Genomic DNA, 13929 nt, shown 5'->3' with positions numbered 1-13929 from the left:
AAGTAACAACGAGGGTAGATATGAATTTGGTTTCTGTTTATCCTCGTCCTCTGTTTCTGGCAAAGGAATCAGGTGTTTCTTTAAAGTTAAGCAAGTTATCAAATGGCAATGACTAACAATTTTTAATGAAGAATTTACCACTATAAAATCTCAATGAAAGTATCATCCCAACAAGAAATTAACAGAAAGATAACAAAGTTAAACACACAATAAAACAGCACTAACTCTTCCATGATCCTATTTGCATAAGTTTAGAAGCATTTCCTATGAACTATGGACGGCCCAGACTCATCATACTCCGCTTTTGCAATCCACATCTGCAAAGAAACGAGTACTCCAGTTAGTATTTATCCCAAGATCAAAATTGAACACAGTTTATATAGAAATGAAGAAATGAAAACAAACCTGCTGGAAGGTACTGAGTGAAGCCAAGATGGAGCCTCCAATCCAGACACTGTACTTCCTCTCAGGTGGTGCCACCACCTTGATCTTCATGCTGCTTGGGGCTAGAGCAGAAATTTCCTTGCTCATCCTATCAGCAATGCCTGGAAACATAGTTGAACCACCAGAAAGTACAATATTTCCGTAAAGGTCTTTCCTGATATCAACGTCACACTTCATGATCGAGTTGTAAGTGGTCTCGTGAATGCCAGCTGCTTCCATTCCGATCATTGAGGGTTGGAAAAGGACTTCTGGGCATCTGAAACGCTCTGCACCAATGGTAATGACCTGCCCATCTGGTAACTCATAGCTCTTCTCAACTGAGGAGCTGGTTTTGGAAGTCTCAAGCTCCTGCTCATAGTCAAGGGCAATGTAAGCAAGTTTTTCCTTCATGTCCCTGACAATTTCACGCTCAGCAGTGGTAGTGAAAGAATATCCACGCTCGGTAAGAATTTTCATCAAGCTATCAGTGAGGTCACGACCAGCAAGGTCAAGACGAAGGATGGCATGAGGGAGGGCATATCCCTCGTATATGGGGACTGTATGGCTGACACCATCACCAGAGTCGAGCACAATACCTTCACATCCAAGAAAAACACCCATCAATAAAGATGAAAAGAAAATATTTTGGATAAAAAAAGTGTAATCTAACAATGATATTATCCAAATATAGAATTTCCAAAAAAATAGCAAAACTAAAGTTCTCAACCAACTGGTCTAAAAGTTCAAACCAGAAATATCAAAAACCAATGTCTAAATCCAACTAAAGAAACTCTTTGCGACTCAGGCAGGAATCCTAAGACTGAAATTGTGATATCTTAACCTATATGAAATCCCCAAAAAGTAGCATAACTAAAGTACTCAAACAACTAGTCTAAAATTTCAAACCACACATATCAAAAACCAATCTCAGTAAATCCAGTTCGGGCAAGAAACTATTTGGGACTCAGGTAAGAATCCCATAGACTGATATACCGATATCTTAACCTATAATGATTCACATCAGGGCATTTTTGTCAAGACATAAAACACATACAACTGATTGTGCCACTTTCCGGCTTTATATACTATACTTGAAATTAACACCCTTACTTCATGAAACAACAATCAGAATTCTTACCAGTTGTACGCCCACTTGCATACAGGGAAAGAACAGCTTGAATGGCCACATACATAGCAGGAGTGTTAAAGGTCTCGAACATTATCTGGGTCATCTTCTCACGATTAGCCTTGGGATTCAGTGGGGCCTCAGTTAGAAGAACTGGGTGCTCTTCTGGGGCAACACGAAGCTCATTGTAGAAGGTGTGATGCCAGATCTTCTCCATGTCATCCCAGTTGCTCACAATACCATGCTCAATTGGATATTTCAAAGTCAAGATACCACGCTTGGATTGAGCCTCGTCACCCACATAAGCATCTTTCTGCCCCATGCCAACCATGACACCAGTGTGACGAGGACGCCCTACAATGCTAGGGAAGACAGCTCGCGGAGCATCATCTCCAGCAAACCCGGCCTAAACAGTAACATCAAAAGCAGTCCTTAACATTAATGTGCAGAACAAAGAAAATACAGGGTACAAAAACAACCATTCCAACAATCAGGACATGAAATCAATTTTTTTTCCGAACAAAAATGAGCATCATTCAATACCTTGACCATTCCCGTTCCATTATCACACACGAGCGGCTGAATGTCCTCACTTTCTGCCATCTTCTTCTACCTGCAAGATACCCCACAATCAATTACAACAATGCCTCATTGAAATAACACACACACATAGTACACAATGCTAACATTTTCCTAATCGGCTTCCCTAAACTCTTCTCTCCAGCTAAAATCTCCATTGAATATACAATCAAACTCATGCATAAAACTATTCAGACATCACAAGGGAAAAAAAAAATTGAGAAAGAGTTTCCTCCAATCCAAATCATAGACTACTAGTGTGGCACACAAACCAAAGCATGATGCAAAACAAAACTAGAACCTATATGATGATTCTCTTCACCAACAATCAACGAGGATCAAAAACTAATAAAGAAACAATCTTTCAGGTGGGAAATCCCTAAATTTGATCCTACATATGAAATTGATACGAAATGAAACAAAGCGAAACAATGCAGCAATCAAATCATTCCACAAAAGAAACAAGAAAGAAAGAAGATTACAGATCTAAAGCGATGAACAAAGAGAGGGATAAGAAAGGCAAGTATGAGAAGGAGAGAAGAGATGAGATGAGATGAGGAAGTCGACCTTTGTGAATGAGAGTGAGGGAGATCGAAGGCGAAACAGAGAGAGAGAGAGACACCCAGAATTGGACGAGGTGAATAAGAGTAATAAAGGGTAATCTGAGCCGTTGGGATTTATGGACCGCGTCCATGGGCCCTTTGTGGGGCCATTATTACACCTCCTTCCGCTGTTCCAGTCATTTTTCTCCACCCTCTTGACCACTTTGCCCCTCTTCTCCCAACCCTCTCAAACTCTTGAACCTAATTACATTTCCTTTTTAGTGCTAAACCAATATGATTAAGATGCCTCATTTTGTCAACACAAGGCAAGAAGTACATAGGAAGAATGTGGATCATGTTATATCGGTCTTTTTCGTATAAAATTTGAATCTGAAATGGTTGATCGATCGTATATTTAAAAACGACGTTGTTTTGAACACTATAAGGAAGACATACAAGCATATCATAACCTCGGCTATCATGTTTTCATATTGAATGAAGAGTGTGGGTGAAAGTGTCAGCTCAAACATTTTAAAAGTGCTTTAATGTAGGGTAATGAACACAACTGCAAGCTGCATCCTATAATGGATCAATCAGAACATTAAACAACAATAAGAGAAAGGTATTGCTTTAAACAACCTTAAAAAATGTTAAGGATCTACTCAAAATCCAGACTACTATGGTTGGCAAAATCAGAATCATAACTGTCACCAGCTAGGTAGTGGCAAAGCATAATAGTTCTAGCTAACCGTAGGTGGGAGACTCATCATAGAAAACAAAGCTGTATAAATGAAATAAATAAATGATGAAACAAGCAATAGTCATTCGAAAGCAATTACAGAGAGGCTTGTTCATCAAGTGTTCACCAAGTCAGAGCTTAGGGTATTCTTACAAGCAACAAGCTTACCAACTTCCATTAACTTGTATCAAATTCATGATGATATTTACCATCCAACAGAAACGTCCAAAAGTGCTGTAACTGAAAGCTCTCCGGGATATTGCAGTGTCTAAAGCCACAACATAACAAATATTATTGCTTTCAATTCAAAAATTACATTAGTTAGGAAGTGCAAATGACAAAAGAGTTCAAACTGACTAGAACAAGATAGACAACTCTTGTATGGATCGACAAGCAAATCTCCAAGTCTTTCTAATAAATTATTACAAAGTCTAAGCAGAATACTAACATCAATCTTGAAATTGGATTGAACTTCTTCACGTTGATCAACCATTGGTGGGAATGGAATTGAACACTTCATACCAAGAGACCAATGAAGGCAGGCTTGCCAATCACTTCTACAAGAATGGCGGTAGAATCACCCATCGACGTGGATACTTAGGTCTTCCGTCCTTCCCATCAAATAGCTGCAGATGGCAGGTGTCACAAAATATTAATATTGCATGTACAGAGCTTCTAAATACAAACTCATAAGGATACGTTTTGGCGCTTACAGAATAATTATGTATGTAAATATGCATGGACAGAGCTTCTACATACAAACTCATATGAATACTTGTAAATTCATGCAATTTAATAACAATCAAGGTGAGCTTAAATAGACCAAGATGTTAGCTAAAAACAAGACAAAACATTTAAGCAAAAGAAGAGCACTACAAGTTATTAGCAATCCAAACAACATATTTGGTTTGGAGGACAGTAGTATAGAGGAGTACCTTCTTTAAACGGCGGTGCTTTCCAAGGGCCCAATTGGTCATGATAGAAGCAGCAACTACAGCAAAAAGATAACCAGCAACCGTCTGCGTTGCAATATTAAATCCCAACCACTGATAAATCTCAGTTGTATAATTTGCGCATGTCACAATATTGAATAGAAAACCACGTGGTATTTGATAGCCTCCACTTCCATCAGGGCTTCGTAGATTCCTCAATATAATATGACAATACAAGTTCGCGATTTGACATATTATCCCAAAACCAAAGCCAATCTTCATTTGGAGGTCGCTAACAGGGGTGTAAAGTGGGTGATTCACGTAGTAAGACATGAGTGCTGCAAAGCTCCAATAATAAGCACAATTCCGGGATACATAGGAGAGAGGTGAGGTTGCATGGCTGAACCTATGTATGAAAAATGTTTCCATAATACGTTTAAAGTAGTGGAAGCAATAATAATATAGAGCATATGTCTGGACTGGGTGGATGACACGGTCTCCTTTGAAGCCCAAGTACTGGTAAACAGGGAAGAAGTAAAATATGGGATAAATGAGCAAAGGACCAATATACTCAAAGAAGAAGAGCGTTCGGTATTCAACTTGTGGGCCTAAGTCCTTGAACACCACAGTTAAGTTGTCTGCGTTTCCACTGTAATAATCTTTGAGACTCTTCTTGGAGGCGAGGACAACTGCCTTCTCTTTTGATCCTGGTTGGACAGGAAGAGTAAGCCGCTGCCTTGAAGGATAGAACTTTTTGGCTGTTGACATAAGAGATTTAATCATGTTACAGTTATGTTACGATATGAAGGGCCACTTACACACAGCTCTCTATTCATTTAGTATGGAACAATGCATATAGGATGACAAAAGCATCAATAGTGAAATATACCAACCTAGAAAATAACAAATGTCAATAAAATTTAATTCAGACCAGAAAATGCAAAGTTTTCTAACAGTCCAAGAGGTCCTATGCATTTCAGTTAAATTGGCATATTCGATGACGAATGCATCAATAGTGAAATATACAAACCTAGAAAATAACAAATGTCAATAACAAATAATTCAGACCAGAAAATGCAGAGTTTCTAACAGTCCAAGAGGTCCTATGCATTTCAGTTGAATTGGAACAAGGAAACCACACAGTACACCATTGTAATATCCTTTATTTCATTATTTTCTTCCTAGAATGCAAGTTAATCTAAACCTTAGTACCAATCATGATATATCCAAACTAGCTGTTTAATCAAAGACAAAAAATCATGATTGTTTTTACTGTCAAATGTGACTGGGAAACTGTAATCAGACAGAGAAAGAAGAAGGAATACAGAGAATTGACTAAAAGCATCAAAAGTTAAATAATTCAGATCAGACAAAGATTAACGATATACTATGGAGAAACAATGAATCACAGATTGAGCACTACATGCATCAAGTACCATGATCCCTACATTTTCCTTAAAATCATTTTTCTATCTTATTTTTCCACTAATCCTACTTCAAATTTTCTTTGGAATCAAGCTAGAAACTGCTTATGCTCCCTGCAGTTTCCCTTGAGATGCTCTTCCATGATAAAATCTAATACTTCAAGCAAAAGTGAAAGACACTCCCAATAGTCTGTTCTTTATTAGCTTTCAAATTCTGATGATATCCATCTAGACTAGGTTATCCGATGCTTTAGATTCAATTGCAGCGCAAATAGCTCTTGCTGTTAGTCAATTTATGTTATAAGTGTGAAGTGCCAATACTGAGGTAAAGATTATGGGGTTGTCCAGACAAGGTGCTTCAAGTTTGGTATCTCCATAAGTATTACAGGATGTAAAGTATGCATCTACAAATAACTGTTCCAAAACTTAAAGAAAATATGAATGATGCAACAAGCTCTAAGGTCACAAATCAATCAGATTAGTATTCAAAGGTGTTAATTGACCCGAAAAGAAACCATGTCAAAGACTATGCTTATACAACTATACAAGTCCCTAATAACAGAGAAGCATATCCAGCAACACTTACATCGCTTATGGATCTCCTCCTGCAGATCAGCAACAGTGGCCTGCAACACAAACAGAGAGACCAACACAGTCAGAAAAATCTAACAAATGGGTTCCACTACACTCAAAAGCATGAAAGAACCGAACTTTAATTCTTCAATAGTTCAAATTCACATAAATTTTGAATCTTTAACCCAAAATTCTAATCCAGTGGAATAAAGTCTATCACTTTGAAAAACCCAAATGAAACTTAGAGATACCCACAAATTTCAAAGAAGAAAAGAAGAGCTTACAGAGTCACTGAGCTCGAGGCCACCCTTGAAAAGCTCTCTACCACTCCTAGTAACTACGGTGACCTTCATCTCCTCGAGCCAGAGAGACAGAGACCCACTTCACAAAATTGAGCTAGCAATCAGATACGGGTGAGTGAGCCGTAGTTAGATCCGGAAATGGGTTTATGGGGGTCTCTTTAATAACGATGTGGGAATTAGTTATGGGGGTAGGATAGTAGTAGTAGTTAGTTAGGGCGGTATTGGATATACAATTATGGCGTGTGGTTGGGGTAGGAAAGCTAACTATGGAGGCTGATCAACCAAACATAACTCCTACAATTGCACTATGAAACGTGAACCACTCTTCGGTTACATCGAAATGCATTGTTCAGTGTCTATTGTTAGGCTGGTAAGCTACATATTGAAGTTTGGTTACACAATTAATTATTGGGGCAATGCAATTCAACCGTAATTGAAAGTTTGAAACCATCAAGTTGCTGAACGGATTTGCGTGGTAAATTTCAGTCAATGTCCTCAGGTAGCCTTGTTTAAGCGATTGCTGCGATATGGTCTAGTAGAAAATGAAAGCTCAACATTTATTGTGCAGGGCCAGGAGTCTAGTTGCTAAGTACTTGAGTTGTGCTTCTTTTTCATTTTCCCAAATGAGGAAGTCTTGGTTCATCCCAAACATTACATGTGAGACGTCCGACAAGTCAGATAATAGTAAACTACTCAGAATTGAATCGACCAGTATCTAAGTTTGAATGCTTGTTACAAATTGATAAAGAAACAATCTGGCCTGGAACTTGATATCTCAGAACTCTGTACCTTTCCATTGTGAATACTGTTTTTGTTTTCATCTATAAACAAACTTCATAAAAGTAGCAACGACAAACTTCATAAAAGTAGCAACGACTTCCTGCCTATTTATAAGCCCAAATTTGTCTACCTCCAGCAAAGCATTTTAGTAGGAACTGTTCCGTGCAATACCAGTGAAATGCAAACTGCTGGTTGCCACAAGTAGAGAAGCATCCACAGCTTCTGGACCTTGATTAGTGCCAAAAAACAGAACCAGGACATACATAATGTGAACAGTTTCATGTTTGTACCATCTTAAGCAGAATAACAACATGAATTCCAATCTAAAAGCATTGGTAAGGCAAGCGTAGATGGAATTTGCTATTTTTCATATATCAAGTTCAACAGCTGAATGCAGCACATCACAGAGAGACGATATACCACAATCAGGTGAAAATTAAACAATTTTCAATCTCTTAACCTGACAAACTATTGCTTTTGGAACCTCACCTATAACCAACTATTGATTGACAGAATGAGCTAAGAATTTGCATCACAATGAAGATGCTGGTTACTGCAAAACAGAATACAGAACATCCTGAGAACACATGCAAAGTAAAAATATACTTATATGACAATTATAAGAATGCACACACAATCACATCAGTTATGATGATGACTATAAGGTGGCCAACACCATTTTCTTAATTAAATGCAGTTTTTTGTACTGTAAAGTAGCTCCTCCCACATTAGATGCAACTTGTCAACTTTTCGACATAAAAACCCCAAATCAGCCGGTTATTAAAACCGGAACAAACCGAAGAAGACGGTCTGTGGTAATAGTAACTCAAAAGAAAAGTCTCAAACTACCAAAAAAAGAAGTCAAATTCTCTAAAATGTAACCACTAACCACCAAGAGAAGCTTGTATCCCAAGCATGAGAAAGGCATAAAGTCTTAAATGGTAGAAAAACCTCCTGAAGGCAAATTGTAGGAAAGCTCAGCCCTTGAAATATAACATATTGAAAAAACGGATCATACAACATTACAGATCACACATTATCTCTTTAGTTTGCTCTAATAAATATTGGTCAAAGGGAAGTAGAAAATTGGCCATCATTGTCACAGTCAATAGTAGACTACAAACAATCTCCTAAGTTGATCTTCATGTACTGCAAATTGCATCGTAAACTCTAGTTTGTTCTCTGACCACTATCAACATTGAATGCTACATATGAATTTGCACATATGAATGCCTACATACAGTTTAAATAGCAGTTATTCCAGATCAAAGAGTACATTATACTACTCATACTTATATCTTAAAGAATTGACAACAGGATCATATGTTCACAACCAAGCTATTATCGGAGTGTGGTGTGTACGCAAATCAATGCAAGTAAAAACAGATATAGATAAACAGTTAAAGGAATAGTGTTCAAACTCTCAAAGGCTGCTTTTGTAGTTTTTTCAAATTACCAGTAATTTTTTAAACATATAATGAGTGCAGGAGTATCACAATGGAGTTTCAAAACAGGCTAACACATCTTTGAAAAGCAGATGATTATCCACTTTATGGCTCAATCTCCATCAGAACAAATTTCTATCAAACACATTATGCAAGTTTACAAATATCCTCATACTCAACAGCTTTAAGCACTCTACCATCATAGACGCCCTTCTCTATCTGCACCTTAGCGCAAAACTTATCCGTGTCCACTGCCAGCAACCTTGCATTCGATCCTCTGTACGCGCCATTCACAATCTTCACAAGGCACCCAATTTGCGGAATCACCGTCTCAAGCTCCTGCTGATCAACTCTCAAGACATGCTTGCTTTCAAGCATTTCAATCTCCCCAACATACTTGTCAATCACTTTCTTCACAACTCCTTTTTGCTTGTAGTAACCCTTCTCCGCCAAAGCTTTACTCATAACTTTCACAATGATCCCCTCACACACCCAATAATCCTTCCTATTAACCCTCTCTTTCTTCCTCTCCTCTTCCCTCATCAACTCTTCCAACGCCAAGCTCCCTGAACCACCATTACCACCCCCGGTTTTCGCCTTCTTACTCTTCCTCTCATCCTCCACCTCCTCAAACACCAATTTCGAACTCTCCCCTTTCTCTTTCTTCAACCCCCCAAGCGCAAACCCGACTTTCACACCACTCTCCACTTTCAACTCCCTATTCACCTCCTCACCACCCTGACCCTCTACATTATCCGCATTCGGCATTGACTGATAAACCCTCTCAATCTGCTTCTTAATCTCCCTCTCCTGCTTCTCCTCCTCCGCCAAATCGGCCTTCACTCTCTTCATCTTCTCCCTCTCCTTAAACAGAGTCTCCGAATCCCTATCAATATAAGTAATAAACCACCCCTTCGGCGTCTCCTCCACCTTGCACTTGCCGGTCCTCCCCAAATGCTTCACAAACTCCGTCAGCGTGGCCCACTCCGTTGAGTTCATGTGGACGTGGTGGCGGTCGTTGATGTACTCGTTATAAACGACGGTGGCGGCGATGCGGCTGAAGCGGTGGCTGCGCTTCATGTGCTCCAAGAAACTGGTCTCGAACTCCTCAGAGTAGCCCTCGACGACGCGGTTGGGGTTCTCGCCGAAGATGAGCATCTGGCGCTGGTGGCTCTCGCTCATGCAGTGGCACTTGAAGCCGTTCTCGTCGCGGCATTGCTTCTGGCACATCTGGCAGTACCACCGCAGCTTCTGCAGCCCCTTGGCTTTGATTCGGTTCGCGATTGCCTTCGGCGTGAGGAAGTCGTTCTTCCCCATCGTGAAATTGGATTTTGATTTGGGGGAAAATTGGGAATGGAAAACCTAACCCTAGGATTGGATTTTTAGCGAAAGAAGAAAGGCGCGATCTTTGCTAGAGAAAAGGTTGGGAACAGAGAAGGGCGTCAAATTTGAAGTCGGAAGAAGTCGCCGGACGTGAAAGATTGGCCGGAAGAAGAGTATCGGAGAGAGAGGGAGATGTGGTACGTATTGGCTTCTCAGGCTTCTCTATATTCCTGTGTCGTCGTCTCCGTTTTATTTGTGACGATGTTTTATTAATTATATTTTTCGTAGATTGTTAGATTACCATTCTATCCTTCTCTGGTAAAAGGCTGCTCTCCTTGGCATGTTGATTTTTACTTTTTGGTCCGTCCTTGGCATGTTGATTAACAAAGGAGTTTTGTGGAATACTGAAAATTTAACCGTCGTAAGGATTTACCAAAAAATTGGTTCAGTTTTACTTCCATTTTTTTTTTTTAATAGGGTTTTACTTCGATTTTTCCAAAGACGAGATCTTGATTGAGTGCATTTCACTACAAAATGTAGAGATACATGTTGAGTAGTGAATACTCAACACTAAATGGGTTTTAAAACCTGAGAAAATTGAAGAACTAAAGGAAGAGGCAGCATATATAGAAATAAGGAAAAATGGTTGTCAACAAGTGACTACATACTGACTTGATGGAGAAAATACAGAATTATAGTGCTTTTTGTTTGGTTTCAACTTTCAAGTCCTTAACCTTTATGAAGTGAAACTTCCGAATTACATTTAACATTCTCACATTTTCCATCACTTTGTGGATTGAACAATATGAGTGAAAAAAAACTTGGAAGGGTGGAAGCTGCGAGTCTGAAACTTGCTCAGAAAGAACTCAAAAGAAGTAATAATACAAAAGTGCAGACTAGATATCAGAGAATGTAAAAGACAGGAGTCACAAGACCATTCCTAATAACGCTACTTAAAACATGGCAAGCTAGCTACTTGCAAATGTCAAAGTATGATAAGTTAACCTTGTTACATACTTACACCAGTGTCTCGATTCCTTGTTTTCTGTCACAACCACTGATGATTGTAATGTCCTTCTTCTGGCCGGTGGACTTGTCCTCGGCAGATACCTTTAGGATACCATTAGCATCTATCTCAAAACAAACATCAAATTTTGGAACACCCTCGGGAGCTGGAGGAATGCCCTCAAGCACGAACTCGCCCAGAAAGTTATTATTTATGGGTGTTTCACTCTCACCCTCATAAATGGAGAACCTGACATGAGTTTGATTATGGCAGCTAGTAGTCATACTTGTGTTCTCTTTTATGGGAATTTGGCTGTTCCTCGGGATGACGACTGTCATGAATGTGTTGCAATGGTCTGCTATAGTGTCCACCCCGAGTGAGAGTGGGGTGACATCCAAGAGAGTAAAGTCCTTAAGCTTTCCATTTCCATGGCCACTCAAGACTGCAGCTTGAACAGCTGCACCATATGCAATAGCCTCATCAGGATGAATACTCTTGCACAGTTCATTTCCCTTAAACACATTCTGTAATAGTTGTTGCACCTTGGGAATTCTTGAAGAACCTCCGGCAAGAACAATATCATGCACACTGTCCGTGTCCATTTTAGCATCCTCCAAACACTTCTGCACAGGCTCCATACATTTGGTGAAGAAATCCATGTTGAGTTGTTCAAATTTGGAACGGGTGAATGTCACATAGAAATCGATACCCTGATGCAAACATTCAATTTCAATGTCAGTTGTAGTTGTAAATGAAAGCCTCCTCTTTGCCTTTTCACATGCATTTTTTAACCTCCTAAGAGTTCTGATGTTTCCGCTGACATCCAAATTGTGCTTCCTCTTAAATTCCTCAACACAGTAATTCACCATTTTGGTATCGAAGTCCTCACCTCCAAGATGAGTATCTCCAGAAGTGGCTTTCACTTCAAAGACACCATCACCTATTGTAAGTAGTGACACATCCAAAGTACCCCCACCCAAATCAAATATGAGCACATTTCTCTTGCTATACCAACCAGCCTTCTTGTCAAGGCCATAAGCAATGGCTGCGGCAGTTGGTTCATTGATGATACGCATCACATTTAGGCCTGCAGAAATACCAGCTTTTTTTGTAGCCTCACGCTGTGAATTATTGAAGTAAGCAGGGACTGTGATCACTGCATTCTTCACAGTTGATCCAAGATAGACTTCAGCAATCTCCCGCATTTTTGCAAGAACCATGGATGAGATCTCTTCAGCAGCATACTGTTTCTCTTTGCCTTTGTGCGTAACCAAAATCATAGGCTTATCATCAGGACCTTCAACCAACTTGAATGGCCACAGCTTCTTGTCACTTTGAACAGACGTATCACTGAATTTCCTGCCAATTAACCGCTTTGCATCTGCAAATTGATTCAAATCAATATTCTTTAAAAGATGCGGCATTTGTTGCAACTCAGCTGGCATTCTTTAAAAAAGTAACAGGATTTTGTTGGCAAATATAAAGTTCATTTGCTTCAAATCTTGAGCCACTCAGGGGAAGGATATATATCAAAATAAAGATGACACTTTCAACTCCATTAAAAGCAACATTGAACTATGTGAAAACTAGAAGGGGGATAGAAGAAGAAGAAGCCTTACCGAAGATGGAGTTGTCGGGGTTTCTCACGACCTGATTAAACGCTGCTTCTCCTACCAGAAGCTCAGTATCAGTGAAGGCAACACATGATGGCGTGGTCCTGTTGCCCTGATCGTTCGCTATGATATCTACATTATTGTTATCATGCTTCCAAACTCCCACGCATGAGTACTTTGTGCCGAGATCAATTCCGATTGCATGACCTCCAATTCCAGTCATTCTCACCTAAAATACTCAAAACTAAAATAAACACACTTACGATCAAAATGCTTGCGAGTTGGGCAAGTCAAAGATATAATGCATTTATGCTTTCCTATGTTCTAAATAATTATGCAGGGAACTTTAAACAAAGGTCCATATATCAATGCTTCAAACCAAACCCGAAAAGAAAACAAACACACAAGTTATCTCGAATCACCGGTAACAAATACAAACCCATACCAGTTCAAGGGGTTTTGGCAAAATTTGAGGGTGAAAGCAGAAAATACAAAATTACATTTGAAAATACATAGATACTAACCAATCTTGTATGGAGGTGGTCAGAGGTGGCGGCGACTGTGGAGATTAAGCGTCGGTGAGTTTGTACACAGCTTTTTGATATTTGATTTACAGCCTTTTGATATTTGATTTTCTCTTTCTTTCTCTGGACAGAGTTAAAAGGATGGAAAGTTTATCAAAGTTAAAGGATGGAAAGTTTCTCAAAGTTAAAAGAGAGTACAGAAAAAGAGGTGCACCCTGCACATGGAGATTAGCTTTCCCTTTACCAACGAAGCAATGTCGTTTTTGGTAGTCAACTAATCACTTGGAGCATCTGCAGTGGGAACCAAATTTGGGTCCAAAGAGTCCAAAAGTAAAGGATTGAGGCTGCAGTGGGTCTCGCATCAGAAATGGCGCAGGCCCCACAATTTTAAAAACCAAACGGCTATTTTTTTTTTGAACCGAGGGTCATGATTGAATTAACCATTCAATTTGACGGCCAGAAAATAATCTGAGTCTAAAAAAATGAGTCCAAAATATGGGTTCAAAAGTAAATCCCGCACCACTGCAGCACCCAATAAAACTAAGTGCTTTTGTATATTATTCAGATTGACTCAAATCACTATTCCAGCTTATTTGGA

The 13929-nt window shown here is 39.3% G+C and overlaps 4 protein-coding genes across 5 annotated transcripts; all 4 read right to left on the bottom strand.

Moving 5' to 3' along the window:
* Positions 1 to 119: 119 nt before the first annotated feature.
* LOC133713547 (actin-97) lies at positions 120 to 2788 on the bottom strand. 2 transcript variants are annotated; one of them, XM_062139588.1, is made up of 5 exons: positions 2696 to 2788; positions 2093 to 2162; positions 1562 to 1955; positions 406 to 1019; positions 120 to 317 (listed from the first exon to the last, which is right to left on the bottom strand). In XM_062139588.1, the coding sequence occupies exons 2-5, from the start codon at positions 2150 to 2152 to the stop codon at positions 252 to 254; spliced, it is 1134 nt and encodes a 377-aa protein (XP_061995572.1). In that variant the 5' UTR covers positions 2153 to 2162; positions 2696 to 2788; the 3' UTR covers positions 120 to 251. The 2 variants fall into 2 exon arrangements, with proteins under 2 accessions (XP_061995572.1, XP_061995573.1); XM_062139589.1 differs by lacking the exon at positions 2696 to 2788 and adding an exon at positions 2611 to 2684.
* An 886-nt stretch (positions 2789 to 3674) lies between these two features.
* Positions 3675 to 6940, bottom strand: LOC133713548 (very-long-chain enoyl-CoA reductase). Its single transcript, XM_062139590.1, has 4 exons — positions 6623 to 6940; positions 6352 to 6391; positions 4345 to 5099; positions 3675 to 4035 (listed from the first exon to the last, which is right to left on the bottom strand). The coding sequence occupies exons 1-4, from the start codon at positions 6689 to 6691 to the stop codon at positions 3967 to 3969; spliced, it is 933 nt and encodes a 310-aa protein (XP_061995574.1). The 5' UTR covers positions 6692 to 6940; the 3' UTR covers positions 3675 to 3966.
* A 1914-nt stretch (positions 6941 to 8854) lies between these two features.
* On the bottom strand, positions 8855 to 10428 carry LOC133713546 (KIN17-like protein). Its single transcript, XM_062139587.1, has one exon. It carries the CDS (start codon positions 10180 to 10182, stop codon positions 9013 to 9015), a length of 1170 nt encoding a protein of 389 aa, XP_061995571.1. The 5' UTR covers positions 10183 to 10428; the 3' UTR covers positions 8855 to 9012.
* Positions 10429 to 11039: 611 nt separating this feature from the next.
* Positions 11040 to 13455, bottom strand: LOC133713545 (heat shock cognate 70 kDa protein-like). The gene is made up of 3 exons (XM_062139586.1): positions 13332 to 13455; positions 12814 to 13051; positions 11040 to 12575 (listed from the first exon to the last, which is right to left on the bottom strand). The coding sequence occupies exons 2-3, from the start codon at positions 13028 to 13030 to the stop codon at positions 11206 to 11208; spliced, it is 1587 nt and encodes a 528-aa protein (XP_061995570.1). The 5' UTR covers positions 13031 to 13051; positions 13332 to 13455; the 3' UTR covers positions 11040 to 11205.
* Between the last annotated feature and the right edge of the window lie 474 nt (positions 13456 to 13929).

Source organism: Rosa rugosa, chromosome 6, assembly GCF_958449725.1.
Source record: "Rosa rugosa chromosome 6, drRosRugo1.1, whole genome shotgun sequence".
NCBI lineage: Eukaryota > Viridiplantae > Streptophyta > Magnoliopsida > Rosales > Rosaceae > Rosa > Rosa rugosa.
Note: the sequence above shows the minus strand (reverse complement) of the source record. Positions and strands in the feature narration are given on the sequence as shown.